The 15807-nt window shown below is 53.5% G+C and overlaps 1 protein-coding gene across 6 annotated transcripts in view; it reads right to left on the bottom strand.

Moving 5' to 3' along the window:
- SSBP3 (single stranded DNA binding protein 3) overlaps nt 1–15225 on the bottom strand; it is a 165122-nt gene extending 149897 nt beyond the window's left edge. For 2 of the 6 annotated variants that reach the window (XM_053214078.1, XM_027059110.2), the window contains exons 1-4: nt 14781–15225; nt 13711–13783; nt 13425–13486; nt 10743–10827 (exon numbers count right to left, since the gene is read on the bottom strand). In XM_053214078.1, the coding sequence (XP_053070053.1) occupies nt 10743–10827; nt 13425–13486; nt 13711–13783; nt 14781–14836 (276 nt within the window). In that variant the 5' untranslated portion in view covers nt 14837–15225. The remainder of the gene's footprint in view (nt 1–10742; nt 10828–13424; nt 13487–13710; nt 13784–14780) is intronic. The other 4 variants (XM_027059112.2, XM_027059111.2, XM_053214079.1 and 1 more) reach the window with 3 other exon arrangements.
- Between the last annotated feature and the right edge of the window lie 582 nt (nt 15226–15807).

Consider the following 15807-nt stretch of genomic DNA (forward strand, 5'->3'; position numbering starts at 1 on the left):
CAGCAACGTGCACACGCCCGACACCAGGCCTGCCCGCCGGGCCGTCTGCCCCCCTCGGCACAGGCCACGGATGGCCAAAGCCACAGGAAGCCCACGGCATCTCCCAAAGAAAGCTGCGAAATTCCTAACGGGCGGCACAGACACAGGCGCCAGCCTCGAAAGGAAAGGTTTTCTACACTCAGCGGCTGCCGCGGGAATCGGGTATCTGTCCAGCCGCGGACTTGCTGTGTTAACGTCCTACTCCGGGCCTCGGTGTCCCCCATCTGTTAACTGAGACATTGCTTCTTAATACACAGTCCGTGATTGGATGGTCTGTTCACATTCCAAAAAGCCTTCTCAACAGGCGACCACCACTAACAAAAACCATCTTCATGCGCTCTCACCCGACTTCTAAAATGCTGGAGAGGCAGAAAAAAAAATCCAGGCCTCGTCTCACATCATTTCGGATCAGATGAACCAAGGCTCAGGGAGGCCAGAGGACTTACCCACGGCTATCTGAAAGAATCAGAACTTGAACTCTGGTCAGCCAAGTGCAAATCCTGGGCACCGTCCGTGACCCTGCCCTCATCCCCACCGCCAGCACAGAGCCAGGCATGCAGTGGACACCTGGGAGCAACTGCTCGCCATCCACCGCCCTCCCGGTCCAGTCTGCAAAGCCACGCTCTGTCTATCCCAAGAGCTCTCAAAGCTGCAGCCAGCATCCCAGGCATAGGGGAGGTCTGCCACCCCAGAGCCTGCTCTCTCAAACAGCCTTTTGTGACGGGGAAGGAAGGATCAGAGGAAAGCCTCAGACAGGGGCCCCAGGGAGCAGCCGTGCTTCTTAAGGTCAGAGGACTGTGAAACAGAAGTGAAATGTCAGGCGCTTCACCCAAACACACAAAGAACGGGAGACACAAAGCCTGCCTCGGGAGCTGTGCAAACAGCTGTCACCGGGAGGGGACAGAGAATTTGGGAAGCTGGGCCAACCTGGGTCAGACAGGATGCCTGGAGACCTATTCTCAAGACCCTTGCTGTAGCCTGAGCCCTGCAGGTGTTCCAACAGCACCCTCCGTGGAGGGCCAGGACCCGGAGGAGGGGAGGCACGGGGAGCTGCCCTGTGGCCAGCCGGCAGGGACAAGCTGCAGACTTTAGGTGGCAGCTACTGCTCATTCAGCACTTGGCAAGCACCTGCCGGGCACTTTGCTCGTGTTCTCTGCACAAAGAACAGGGCAGCAAACACCACTGGCAGCCACCAAGTGAGCCCTGAGGCACCAGTCTGGAAGTGAAAGACACGGTGGGGAAACAATTCTCCCAAGAACCCTCAGAGGTGGGAATAATTCCCTCCTTATTACAGATCCGGAAACTGAGGTCAGCAACCGTCTGTCGCTTGGCTGACGTCACCCGTGGGTCGCAAGATTCCATCTCGGCCCCCTCTGAGCTAGCGGCTTTCAAAGTTTAGACTGAGACCCGCAAGGAGGCAAATTTCACCTCACAAACCCAGGACGCGACGTTTATTTACGGGCACGCATAAATCACTGAAAATAGAAGTTCCCCCAAACAATACTTACGCTTCCTCTGTGTGATACAGTTGTTTCATTTTTTGTAATTGCCAGTCGTGACCCACTAAGTTGATTTCCCAAGGCACTAATGGGTCACAACTCACAGTTTGCAAAACAATGTGTTACCATGTGCCACTTGTCCATCTCCATTAAAACGTGTATTTAACACGCTTGATCCCAGGGCAGGGATCAGACCTTTCTCACTTCTCAAGGCCCGGAGTCTAGCTCACCAATCTCGGGATTTATTCAAGACTCTGCAATAGGCCCCGGGAGTGGGGGTAGCAAAAACAGGGTGAAGGCAAGAGCCCCTGCCCTCAAGAGCTTTTAATCTACCAGTTGGGAAGGGAAGAGATACAACCTTGACTGAAATCATCCTCCTGCCGGGCAGCAAGAAGCAAATAAGGACACAGAGTTCCCGGGGAGAGAAAAAAAAGAAGGAAGAAAAGGAGGCGGTGTCCCCAGTGGGGGTGGTCCTGGCAGGTCTGGTGGGGAGACAGCCACATTCCAGGCTGGCATCTGCTCTACAGAGGGCCAGTGGGCAGGGGAGCAAACACCCCATCTCCGGTGGTACCAAGCAGGGACCACAGGAAGGGTCAGAGGGGGCGGGGGAAAGTTCCAGACTCCTAGATCAAGAGAAGTGGCCAGCAGAGGAGAAAACGGACGCTGACCGAACAACACAGTCTAGCTGCCAGCCCAGAATGCCCATGAATGTCATCTCATTACATCCTCACAGTGCTGGGGCCGGTCTGGAGGCTGCAGGTGCGACCCTCACCCTCCAAATGCCCAAGGGTACTTGAAGAAGGTGGATTCAGAGCCACAGATCCAGAGCGCTAATCAACAGGTGAGGCAGCCTATGATGGTTCATGTCCACACACACACACCTCTCACACCAAGACCATTCTGCTGCTGCCTCCCTTTTGGCCATGAGGAAGCCAGGATCCACACAGGGCCCAAGGTGAGGTCATGCTAGCACGCTGACATGGTGCTTATTCTGTGCCAGGCCCTATTACATACGGGATGTGTGCAAGCACATAAGCTCATTTAATCCCCACGACGGCCTTATGAGGTGGGTATACTCTATCAACCCCATTTTCTACCTGAGGAAACTGAGAAACAGAGAGGCTAATTAAAGCGCCCGAGTTTGCACAGCTTACAGGTGCAGCAAGGCAGCACGAAGCAAAGATAAATGTCCCGGATCCTGATTGGCTTTGTAGGTTTGAGACCTACCGGTCACCTCAGGTGGGGCATCTTTCCTCTCTGGACCTCAGTTTACCTATCTGTAAGATGCCTAGGTGACCTCCAGTTCCATCACTTGCGATCCCGCCATGTACATATACATTAAATACGTTTCCTGGCCGCCACCGAGAGTGGGACCGCTTACCTTCTCCCACCATCTGTCCTGACTGCATCCTGATCTCTCGAAAGACCAAGATCTCTCCACACAAGGCTTTCTAAGTACTTATCACATCCTGGGCTGCATCTGTCTCTTCAACGAGACAGTGAGCAGAGCAAGCACTCAGTAATTCAGCTGGATCAACCCCACGAAACTCAGCAGTGTCTTCTGCTCCTGGCCCGGGAGCCAAATGACCAATGTCTCACTCAAGCTCCGCAGGAAGTCAGAGGAGAAAGCAGCCAATGTACCAGCACTGGCTTCCCAAGGACTTGCCATGGAGTACACATCCCCTCCCAAGCTCACGTCCTAAGGCTCCCTTCTGGGACTCCTTGCTCAATCAAAAAGTCAAGTGAGACCTGAGGCAGGCAAGGGTGGGATACGTACCAAAGGCGATGACAAGATCCCAACTTGGCGCTTTCAATCCCGTTCATCCCTATAAGCATCTACACAGCACATCACAGTACCACTGACCTCGCTAGACGGGTTTCCATGCCTTTCTCTCAACCACTCCATGGTGGGGCTGAGCAAGGACGACCCTTGTGCCTACTTCACAGTCGAGAAGGGACCCTGAGGAGTGAAGGCTCCCCCGGGTAACAAGGGGTGTGGGTCAAAATTTGAATCCAGATTTCTGCTGATGCCAAGTCGCAAGCCCCTCTGGGTCTTACCATTTCACTATGTGGGACGGGACGCCTCTGTCCAACACAGATAAGGGGTGCCGACATCTTAGGGGAGCATTTATCAGCGCCAGCTTGCGGTAGTACTGCCTACTCTGCCCCTTGCAGGGGTGTGGGGGTGAGACAAGACAGCTAGTATGGAGGGAAAGACTCCATGATACATTCGGGGAGCCCAGGCACTGGAGAGCATCACTGGGAAATTCAAGTGTCCAGATCCCTCAGTCAGCTTGCTCTCCCAGAAAAGGATGCTGTTGTCTCTATCATATTAAAAGTTTTGAGGGGAGGGGCGCCTGGGTGGCTCAGTCGGTTAAGCGTCCGACTTCGGCTCGGGTCATGATCTCGCGGTCCGTGGATTCGAGCCCCGCGTCGGGCTCTGTGCTGACAGCTCAGAGCCTGGAGCCTGTTTCAGATTCTGTGTCTCCCTCTTTCTCTGACCCGCCCCTGTTCATGCTCTCTCTCTGTCTCAAAAATAAATAAATGTTAAAAAAAATTTTTTTTTAATAAATAAATAAATAAAATAAAATAAATAAAAGTTTTGGGGGGGGGGAACCTTAGGGCTGCAAAAGAGAAAGGAGATAAACTCACCAAGCACAAGCCACAGAGAGACAACCATCCCGCATACGTGATAGTATGAAACTCTCAAAACCACCATGCGAAGGGACCACCACTCGCCCACTCTACAGATGGGGAAACTGAGATCTGAAACTCCACCCTGCCAGGAAATGACAGTGAGGAATGGAACTTAGGTGTGCATCCCAGTCATCAGTCTGAGCCCAAACCCTTCAAAACCCAGAGGATTCAAGACCCGGGTAGAGAAAAGCGTAACACGGGAGAGAAACATTTCTAAAACTCATCTTGCCGAGGCTACAGAAAACCCCATTACCCTGGCGAATCAAAAACAAACAATCGTTATTGTCTATTTGCTGTAAGCTCCTAGCAACGTGTATTAAAGAAGTTTATGTGAATCATCTAATGCACTTGTGCCGTGGTCAGAATTATTACCAAGCTAAAAAAGATTAATTTTTCTAAATACTCTAAACCCTAGACGCTATTATAAAGGCTACAGCTAGTGTAACATTTCTGTTATCTTGGCTGACAGGCCCTCAAGCACATACACCTCCCTTCCATGTCTCCCTCTTAAGGCTTAAAACACACACACACACTCACACACAGAGGCAGGAAGGTCGAGGGAAGAGGGCAAGGCAGCCCTGGCCTGAGGTCTCCACTAGAGAACCTGCTTCCCTTGGAAAATTAAGACAGCCTAAGGGACACTTCGAGGAGGGCTGAGTGTCTCTGGCTCCTTCAGAGCAGTGGCTGGCACAGAACTAACTCTTGGTCCAAGTTTGCAAATGCTTAGCTAACAAAGATGGCATTATGCAAAGACGTGCACACGGCTGGTCTTGGAGTTCAAATGAAGTGACCACTGCCAAAAACTGTGTTTGGGTCCCTGCCACTCTACCCCCACCCCTGCCCCAGCCCCACCTCCTGCCTTGAAATAAAGGGCAAGGATTTGCAATTTGGGGTCTTGCCGCCACTTGAAACCCATTAAGGTGGCCGCACAGCCTGGGTTCTGGCAAAATGCAATTCCAGTTACTCATTTAGTGTTTAATTAGCTACCGATGGAGGAGTCTGGCAGCCTCTGGGGTTAGAGGAATTGCAGCAAGCAGGGTGGGAGCCCCAAGAAAGGATGCAACACAAAGTCTAAGCTCCAAGGGGGGTGGGGGTGGGGAAAAATAACTGTGTTATGTTTTGTTTTTTTAATCTGCCACACAAGGGCGCCAAGGGTCAGAGCCAAAGGCAACTGCTATGAACTTGCCAGGACCTCTGGGCAGATGGCTAGGCTGGCTTATCTCTGGGGAGAGCACTCCCCAGCTCCTCGGGCCAGGCCTCAGCCCTTCCCCTCCCATTCTGCCCGCACTGCCGTCCTCTCATGCCCCTGCCCCCAAAGGGTTCTGGCAGGCGTGGACACTCCCCGCCTGGCAGGAACCCCAGCTCAGCACATCCAAGGAGAGCCCTCTCAAATATCACTTTGCTATTTCGAACCCACCAAGGACGCTGGACCCCTGCCACAGAGCCACAAATACCTCAGCTCTCGTCCACGCCTAGGCCTCTGGGGCACTTTCCTAATCCCCCCACCTGCCCCCCACTGCCTGGAGACAGGTTCACAGCTGGGGGCTAGGGGGTCAGCAGAGTCCTGTTGCAGAGGCACAGGGGTAAGGGAGCCAGCCCTGCTGAGTCGGGGGCTCCCAATGGCAGAGCAGAAAGGGACCTCAGGTCTTCAGAGCAGAGAAACTGAGGCTCAACACTAGCCAAGGTCATGGGATTCCATGTCTAGCACACTCCCCGAGTTCTTCCCCGGGAATCACAGAGGGGCTGGGGTTAGAGGCAGCAATCCGTGCACCTCCCAAAACCAGGCACAAAGTCTCCTTTGTGGGGACACATGTATTTTCTGGAAGGCAAGGCCATAGCTTTTATCACATTTTCCCTGCCAAAAGAGCCACTGTACCATAACAAACTCCCTTCCCGAGCTCCAGTCCCACCTCTGCCAGTGACTCTGCAATTTACCTCTCAGGGGCTTCAGTCTAACTCTCTGCTGAATGCGTTTCTTCAGTGACTGTATAGGGGCACACTTGGGGTCAAATGCACAAACGTTCCCTCCGTTTAGCAGGAATTCTGTATCAAATAAGCGCCGTCAAAGGCTGAGAGGCAGAACTCGAAAGACTAACATCTAGTCCCAGCTCTGCCCCCTGGCTACATGCCCTTGGACAAACTATCTCAACTCCAGGCCTCAGTGTTCTTATCTGTGAAATGGGGATGAAATCTAAGAATAAAACCTGGCCAGTAAGGCCCCCGTGAGGCCAAACCACAAGCATGTGCTGAAAAAGCGTTCTAAGAACTACGGTCACATGAGCAGCGCAAGGAGCCACCACTGCTCTCTGGCACCTTCGGCACTGAAGCCAACCCCGGGCCCTGTCTACTCCACTCATTCCTTGCTGCCAAGAAGAAAACATACAATTAGCTACCTTAAGGAGGGAAAGGACTGCTGGTAGCCAAGAAGGCACCACAGACACCTGTTTCTAGCACCCCCACCGACCCTGGAGGAGAGCCAAGTGGAGAAGGCAGCCAGGACACCACTGGGCCCAAACTAAGACACACAGGTAGCACTGGGAGTGTCCGCTTCACAAAAGGAGGCCAGGACCCAGACAGCAGCGTCTAAGAAGACCCAATGGCACCCAAGGGCGTTCATCAATACTCTGAGACCCAACGCTCTAGCCGGGAGAGGAAACCCCAGTAGAGTCCCCGTGAGCCTCCTCCCAGGGCCTCACGGCTGTTCTGACTTAAGGCAAACCAATTTCTCAGAAAAGTCCACTCGCGCACCAAATGTCCTAATGCTCCACGTTACATGCGGTCAACATCAGGGGCTCATGCTTACAGATAATGTGCTTGGTGTGTCAGTGGGGAAACAGACTGTGACTCAAATAAAAACTCACCAATTCAAAGAAAATTTAAACCCCCTCCCCCGAATCACCTGGTTCATTCCAGCTCCTAGGGTCCGGCCTTGACGTGAGAGGAGCCTTTAAGACCGCTGGGCCCGTTGCCAAGAAGAGGAGACAATTTGCCAGGAACACAAAGTCATTTCCCTAAGCGAGTGGAGACCAGGATCTTCCCAGTCGAGGTCCCTTCTAGCCCAGCAGCAGTCGGGCACTCCCTCCTCACCCCTGCCCCTCACCAAGGCTTGAGCAGGTACCTGGGCTGACAGGCTCCCCCACAAACTATGGTGATCTGTGAATCATCTTAATTGAAAAAAGAAAGTCAGCTGCTGCCCACTCTTTTACAAGATGCCAGGTAACTAGCTAATGCACATTAGAGGCACCAGGCTCAAGATCACCCCGCAAAAGTGAAGTCGCCAAGAGAACATCTTCCAATATGCCATTGGCTATTCCAGGCCAGGTTACTCAGTGACCCCAAATTACCTATTTTTTCTCACCCATAGTTCCTTAACCCCTTCATTCAATTAGCACCCATGCCTACTATGTGCAAGGCATTATGGGAGAGTTACACAGATGAATAGCTCTGTATATACATGAAAGGTCTCTGGCATGGAAAAAATTAATAAGCTGTGGTTGGAAAGACAAATCTGAATGAGAAGTCAATCGGAACAGGAGCCAACAGGGCACTTGCCATGGTCCTGCAGCACTGAGCCAGTGTTAGGAGCACCGATTCTGGAGTCAGTTATGGCCCGTGTTTGGACCCTCATTCTACCAGATACCAGCTGTGAATTAACCTCTCTGTGCCTCAGTTTCCTCATCTGCAAATGGAGGTAACAATTCCTTCTCTCACTTGGCCGCTGGCGGCTTGAAATGAGACTGAACCAAAGCACTCAGCAAGCACAAGGCCCCAGCCCATGGAAAGCTGCCAACAAGGCTCTGTATAGATGGTTTCCATGGGCAGTGAGATGGAGTGATCAAAGTGTGCAGAAAACGATCATAAAAGTTATCATAAAAGTCTACAAAAAAGTTTAAAAAAATGGCCAGGATTTGAATGGATAGGAGAGGCATGCATTCCAAACTAGAGGAAGAGTCTGGAAAGAGACAACAGCAATAATTCTAGCAAGCAGGAATGAGGGCTAACTAGACAGTAGCCATGGAAATAGAACACATGAAGATTGGAGAAGGACAATGAAAAAACAGAGTTCCTTTTCTTAATTTTCTCAAATTTCTCTTAATTTTCCAGTTGCTTCTCTGTCACCCCTGCAACCCCAAACCACCCCTTAATGCCTTCACAATACAGATGTTCCCTCCCCGTCCTCACTTGTCACAACCTGCCTCTCAGACCAATGAAACCAAGTGGATTCCAACCTAGGAAAAAGAGTTTTGACCCCAAAATCCGCGAACTCTGGTCCTCAATCAGCGTGACTTCAATCAAGTCTATGCCAACTTCACAGCATAATTCTGACACTATTCCTTAACAAATTATTGAAAGCAAACCCACGCAAGCTTTCGCTGCCATCCATATTGCTTCAAGATGGCAGACCAAACCACAAATGGCCAGAACCTCACACCCTTTACCAGAGCACAAAACTTTGTTAGAAATTATTAACTTCTGGGGTGCCTGGATGGCTCAGTCAGTTGAGCATCAGACTTCGGCTCAGGTCATGATCTCAAGGTTCCAGTTTAAGCCCTGCAACAGGCTCACTGCTGTTAAGGCAGAGCCTGCTTCGGATCCTCTGTTCTCTGCACACACACCCCGCGCACCCACCCCCCCACCCGCCCCACTGCCGGCTGGCGCACTCGCTCTCAAAAATAAATAAATATATTTTTAAAAAATTAACTTTTTTCACAGCTTGCAAAAGATAGCATAGACACCCTATATCAAGAGATTTATTTGACATAGGCACGTCCACCTCTCTCCCCAACTCTTAAAAACGAAACCATTTGCACAGCAAAGATTGGCCACACAGGAATCAGCTCTCCATAGGTTCCAAAAAAAAAAACAAAACAAAACAAAACAAAAAAAAAAAAAAAACAGAGAAAAAGCAAGACTTTTCCTAAGTAGAAATTCACTAACTTTTCCTAAGTCAAATTCGCTAACTATTTTTTATATGGCTAATGTACCTTCTGGCCTCCTCAGCCAACCTCCAGCTCAGGAAACCCTATGATCATCACCACAGATTTTCCCATAAGAACCACACCATAAAAGAACCAGTCACCTCACCTTGCACTACTAAAAGTTTACCAGGCCGTAAGTACCATTCACCAGCTTCTGTTTTGCAACCCTGGAGAGGGTACATGAACTGGTCAATTTCCTCAGCATTCTGTTCCAAGGTCATTAACTTTTCAGTCATAACAAAATTGCATCACACTGAATATTCTTAAAACCAGTGAGCCTCCAGCTTAGTCTCTAACTCCCTGTATTTCAGGGGAAATCTTCACTGTAAAGATATTCATGGAAATGGGATTTGACCACTTGTGAAATGCAACTTAGGTTTCGGTGTCCTAAGTCAGTTTCAACCTCTGCACGCAGGGGACACACATGGCCTGGCCAAGTGGGTGGGCCTTGAGGACGTTAAAAGAAACCAACTTCAATACTCGAGAGCTTGGAGACCATTCCTACCCACCTCATGAAAAAAGTACAAGATCAAATGAACCACCTCTTCTCTGCCTGCGTGTGCATGGCCATGCGTTCTCACACACACACACACACACACACACACACACACACACACACACCCCACACCCACCCATCTACCAGGCCAATGGGAAGCAAAGACTGGAAAGAGGCTGGGAAGAATTGCAGACACTTCCCCTTCCATCTCCCATCTCCCCAAGATCATGTTTCATCTGATCATAAATTCTGACTCCAACCCATGTTTGGAATCCAATATTTTTTTTTGAGGGGCACTACCATGGGAGATGGATATGCAGTAGACATCGCTCTTATAAGCGTTTCATAAATCTTAAGAAACTCATCCAGGTAGGGGATGAATGATAGCGAAGCAAGCACTATGATATGATGAAATTAACTACCTTCACAAGAACGTTCTGAACACGAGATTATGGAGCAGCCAAGGACCTGAAAGCATACATGGTCTTAGTGGACACAGCATGAGCCCCCCCAACACACACACACGCATACATACATACATACACACACACACACACACACACACACACACCCCACACACAACCCAAAACGTAATTGAAAAGACTGCTCCCTGGAAAGTAATGCAAGAGTCCATTTCACCAATGCTCACTCAAACACCCAAGCACAAGTTTCATAGTTGCTTTTCTGTTGTGCTGGTGGTACATTTTTGAATTAAACCAATACCAAGGAGGCTCGGTCTCTTCCCAGCTAACTGTGCACTCTGAACATAACCCTCACATGGCTAAGCCCTGATCAACACCATTTAATTCTCCAGATAGGTATCTACACTCTTTTGCATAATCACAACATTATGAAATACCGTTCACCAAGTTAGAACGGGGCAAGGGCAGCAGGGAGGGGAGCAGAACAAAAAGAAAGGCAAGGAGAAAACAAAGACCACTGCCAATTGGCTGTGTATTTGCTTCTGGTACTAGAGAAGTTAGAGCTCTCCAACCCTGTAATTATTGCCAGGATTAAAAATTTGTTACTCACGTAATCATGAAAGGCTTTTGCTTCACTCGAATGTTCACAAGTGTCTCGCCTTTCAGGAGCTGCACAGTAAAGGTCCCAAAATACGCTGCAAATCGAAACATAAAATAAGATCAGGTTACTAATTATCACTTGTGTCCCAACGACAAGTGCACAACGTGCGGTGCTAACAGCACCAGGTCTCCCAGAGGCTCAATCCCACACCCCCAGCCTTTATTGAGCAAACTCGGGCTTGAAAACAAAACGGACCGACTTCTTCTGGCAAGCCAGACATCTGTAGTAAGAGTGTCAGTTCTATCGGGTGCCTACCAGGCGCCGGATGCCTCTCACCCACGACACTACCCGTAACTACCACGGTGTTACAAGGTGGGTAACTTTACCCCTACTTTATACACGGGGCAACTGAAGTTTGGACAGGTTAGTACAAGCCGTCCACGGGGGTGCCCATATAGGACACGTAGGAATGTAGAGAAGAATCCACACCTCTCCTTTCAGCTGTATTCCTCTCACCAACCCCTCCCCAACTTAAACGGCTACGTTTCATAAAAAGGTTAAACTGTCAAAGTCAGGACTATGATTCATACGTGTAGCAATCTGGGTGACTGGCAAGAAAGGGAACGTACAGGTTCTTAATCCCAGAGCCAAGAGCCCACACCCCCGCCCCTCCCATCTCACCCCTACTCCCATCCAGGCCCTCCCCCAAGGAATTCTTATGCAAGAACCATTCCCCCACTCAAAGAATGCATATCAATTAGGCAAAGAAGAGTATGTTATAGACAACCAAGTATCTTGTCCTTTCATGTTGAAATAGCCCTCCTCAGAGAGGCCTCAGTCCACCCATCCAGCAAGAGGGGAGTGGGGTCAGGGGGGAAGCCTAGACCTCCCTGCCTCATCCCCTTCCAAGATTTTGTATGGTCATTCTAACACTCTGTATCACCTGAGAATAGACAAATCACCTGTCAGCCGGTAAAACCTTATACAAACCCCAGTATTTGGTATTAGTAAGGGCCTCTGGGTTAGGAGCCCAAGGCCCAGGGCTGGGCACCCACTTGAAGGAAATGGGCCCCAGAGCCTAAGTCTGACTCCTGGTCTGGTGCTCCTGTCCCCATCACAAACAGCCAGCTCTGCCAGTGTCATCGGAGGAGCCATACCATTCAAGGGGTGTGAATCCCGTGGCCTGACCCTCTTAGAATCAGGGCCACTGCTTCCTCCCACCTAGAGAGCCTCAGCTCATTTGTCAAGTAGCGCAAGGCAACTTCTAACTAACCAGACCACAGCCACTCAGAGCCACCACTGCTCTCCACGTTCCTGGGGCTGAGACAAGGCCGGAGAAGATTGCGCGAGGGATTACGGATAGAACAAGAAAATCGGGGGCTTCTAGTAGCTGCAGAAGGAGGCTCAAAAACATTCCTTTCTGTCCCCTGAAGCTGCACACGTTTAACTCCCCCACACACCGAAGACTTCCAACACTAAAAACTCCGCAGCTCCTTCTCAGTAACTTCTACCTATGAGCCCAAGTTTCTGCAAAATTCACGATGATCAGACACACCAACCCCGCTCACACAGTCCTCTCCAAAAACCACCACAGAGAACCCATCACCCACTCCTACAGGTAGAACCCTTACGCCACAGCACGGCAGTTCCGAGGTTGGCAGAAGTAATTAAAAACTCATTTTCTCTGTGCAAGTTAGAACAGACACTTCATCCCCCCGCATTTCGATTCAAAGAAACTTGAAACAGTAGCCTGAACTGGTGGTCAGGTAAACGCGCTAAGATCCCAAGACATGGCACAGGGACCCTTCTGAACTCCCACCAAAATATCAAAAGCCACTCTGCTTTCTTGTCCTTTTCAAAAGGATGTCAAAGACTCCACCAATCGGTCCCGCAAAACATCCAGGTCTTACACTCACAGCAATTCACTCCTGCTGACCCCTAAGCCGCCTCCTGCCTGCTGCAAAACCGACAAGGAGATCACACCTGCTGAGGTCCCACCCTGAAGGGCCCCAGGAAAGGGTCACAAATAAGGGAGAGCCAGGAAACTACATGCACTCTGAGAGGTCAACACCAACCAGTTAAGGTTCTCCCTAAAACGAAACTTTGTGGCTTTAGGGATGCTGGGGGTAGGGCCCACAGAGGAGAGGAAGGTCCAATCAGTCTGAATCAGTATCTTTAAAGGAAGTGGCAGCCCCTTCTTGCTTTTTCTGAGTGTGCCTGGGAAAGGCCCCAGTAGATTTGCTCTCTCAAGGTTTCAAACTCACAGAAGAAAAAGGAAGGGACAGGCCAGTTGTAACACAGACCTGGTATCCTCTCCACCCCACCCCGCCCCCACTCCCTCTAATTAAAGCAGCATGCAGAACTGACAAAAATCCTTCAAGGTTTTTTCAAGCCCCTGCTTGGTACCCCAGAGAGAGACAGAAAAGTAAAAGAGTTTCTGTACGAACACTAGGCACGATTTAGTCGGTTCTCAGTAGGAGGAGAAAGAGAAGGCAAAAACTTCAGGCACCAGCCTCTCCTGCCCTTCTCCTCCTTCACCAGTTCTGGTCTGAGCGCCCGCAGGTGCCCTGTTCTGTGCCAAGACTGAGGGCTAAGGCATGGGGGTCTGTTCCACGCCTCCCGTCTTTGTTCACTAGGATCCTGGGCTCAGAACACAACAAACACACACACAAAACTATCACGCAAACTTACCACCACCACGAGTGCAAAAACCCAGGCGGTTCTCCCAACGTGATGTTTTTTTCCCATCGAATCTGGAAAGCAGAGAGCAGAGGCCACTTAGAGGAGCAGAGAGGAAGGGTGCGCTGGGGGCTTCCCAGAGCCAAAAGGCTGTGAAGACCAACTAACAATAAATGCCAAAAGGTGATAAAAATTCAAAATGGTGGCCACAGTGGCTGCTCCTGAAAACAAAGGCTCTAAGAATAGTGGGGAAGAGGGGGTGTCCAGAAATTGGATGGCTGGGGGGAGTTCCACTCACCTCTGACAAGAAGGTCTGTGCAGATTTCTGTGCTCCTACGTGCAGTAAATATTCGTAGACGTATAAAGCTAACCTGGAAAGTGGGTAGGGGGCACAAAAAGAGAGGGAAGACGTCAGATCACACGGGGCGCTCGCTTCTGGACCTCGCCAGCCGGCTTCCAGCCCTGTCTGCGCTGTCCCATTGTGGCCCCAACCAGAGGTGAGCAGCCAGCTCGGCCATGCCCTTTGGGGGGGGGGGGGGGGTATGCGAGTGGAAACAGTTATCGGGTGGGTACCAGGCGACGCGTTGCCTCGAGCCGTGAGGGCTGGAAAGCAGCCCCCAAACTTGAACTTCCAACTGGCATCGGAGCCAAAACCACCTAGGTCTCTCAAACTCGAAAGCCTTCCGACCCCAGAGCCTCCCTCCTTTTCCCGACCCACTCGTTGCCACCGCCACCCTCTCCCTAGCTCTGTGGGTCCGGGGAGACTCAGTCCCGGACTCCGGGGTGCTCCGTGCGCTCTGGAGAGGGCAGCAAAGCGCCACCCTCACCACCTCCCCCCCAAGCAACTGTCCCCCAAGCCCAGGGCCAAGCCGGCGCCGCCGTCCCTGCCCAGCGCGGCGCCCGGGAGGGCGCGGGGCGGGCAGCGAGGCAGAGGGCAGGGAAGGGAGAGGGCTCCCGGCCGAACAAAGCCCCCGGCACGCACTCCTCACGCCGCGGGCGGACAAAAGGAGCCTTCGGGGCTGCAGAAGCCACGCGCCCCCTGCCCGCGCCCGCTGGGCAAAGTGCGGCCGCCGCGGCGGGCGCCCAAGCCGGCGCTCGGGACCTCGCCCACCCCTCTCCGCGGGCCCCCGCGGCCGGCACGCCCCGCGGCCACCAGGTGCCCCCTCCCCCGGCGGCGCCCCCCGACGCCCCGGCCTCCGCCGCCTCCCAACAATGGGCTCTCCCACGCCGCCCGCCGCGGCCTCGGGGAAGGGGCCAGGCAGGCGGCGCCCGACCCGGGGCGCAGCAGCCCCCGCCCGCCCACCTGCCTCCCACCGCCCTCCCGCAGCCCCGCGACGGCGCGGCCGCCACTTGGAAAATAGGGCTTACTTTTCCCGAGCCTGCCCGTCCGAGGGCACCGCCGAGCCTTTGCCTTTGGCAAACATGGTTTGCAGAGAAGAGGGCGCCGAGCCTGGCCGCCGCCGCCGCTACCGCTCCGGCTGCTCCCGAGCTGTCCCCTCGCTCCCGGCCCCCTCCCCGGCCTCGCTCGCTCGCCCGCTCGCGCTCTCCTCGCCGCGCTCCCCTCCCTCCCCCCCAGGCGCTGGCTCCGCGCTCTTTCCAGCTGTCAAAGCGTCAGCCCCGGCCGCGGCCCCATCGCCCTGGAACTCCTCCCGCGCCGGCTCGGCCTGGGGTGCCGCTGCCGCCGCCGCCGCCGCTTGCCCGCCGGCCCGGCCGCCCGCTGGCTCGCTCGCGCGCCCGCCCGGCTCCGCCTGCGCCGCCCTCTGCGCCTCCGGCACCGCTGCCGCCGCCGCTGCCGCTGGTCTACTTGGAGCTCAACCGAACGTGGCTACCCGGGCGAGGAAGCGAGGCGGGCGTCAACGTCCCGCGATTGATGGCCGCTTTGGCCAATCGGCGCGCGGGGGCGGGCCCGGCTGCCCGGGAGGGACGCCCTGTCAGCGCCCGGCCGCGGCAGTCCCCGCTGCGGCCGCCTCTGCCGAGCCGCTGCCCCTGCTCCTGCGGCCGAGCCGGGGGTGCCCGGGGGCGCGCGCCTCTCTTTTCTGTAGTTGTGGGGAGGGGACTCGAATCGGGCTGGGGGAGCTCTGGTCTCCAGGTCCCGGCGATGAGGGGGTTTGGCCAGCGGGGACCACTCCGCGTGCGGGGACCACTGGGGGGTGGGGGGGCGCTGCGGCAGCGTCCGAGAGGAGGGGGCGCGGACCCCTAAGCGGAGCGCCGCCGGCTCCCTCCCGCCACGTCCCTCTCCCTTATCTGCCCCTCACCTCCCCCCCGCCCGGCCAGCGCCGGCCCAGCCCTTATCTCTCCCTCCCCCTTGCCTACCCTCCCCCTGGGCTCCGACCCCGACCCCCACCCCAGACTCCAGGCCGCCCCCCAGCCGCCCCGCCCCCGGTCCTCCGTCTTG

The sequence above is a fragment of the Acinonyx jubatus genome, chromosome C1 (assembly GCF_027475565.1).
Source record: "Acinonyx jubatus isolate Ajub_Pintada_27869175 chromosome C1, VMU_Ajub_asm_v1.0, whole genome shotgun sequence".
NCBI lineage: Eukaryota > Metazoa > Chordata > Mammalia > Carnivora > Felidae > Acinonyx > Acinonyx jubatus.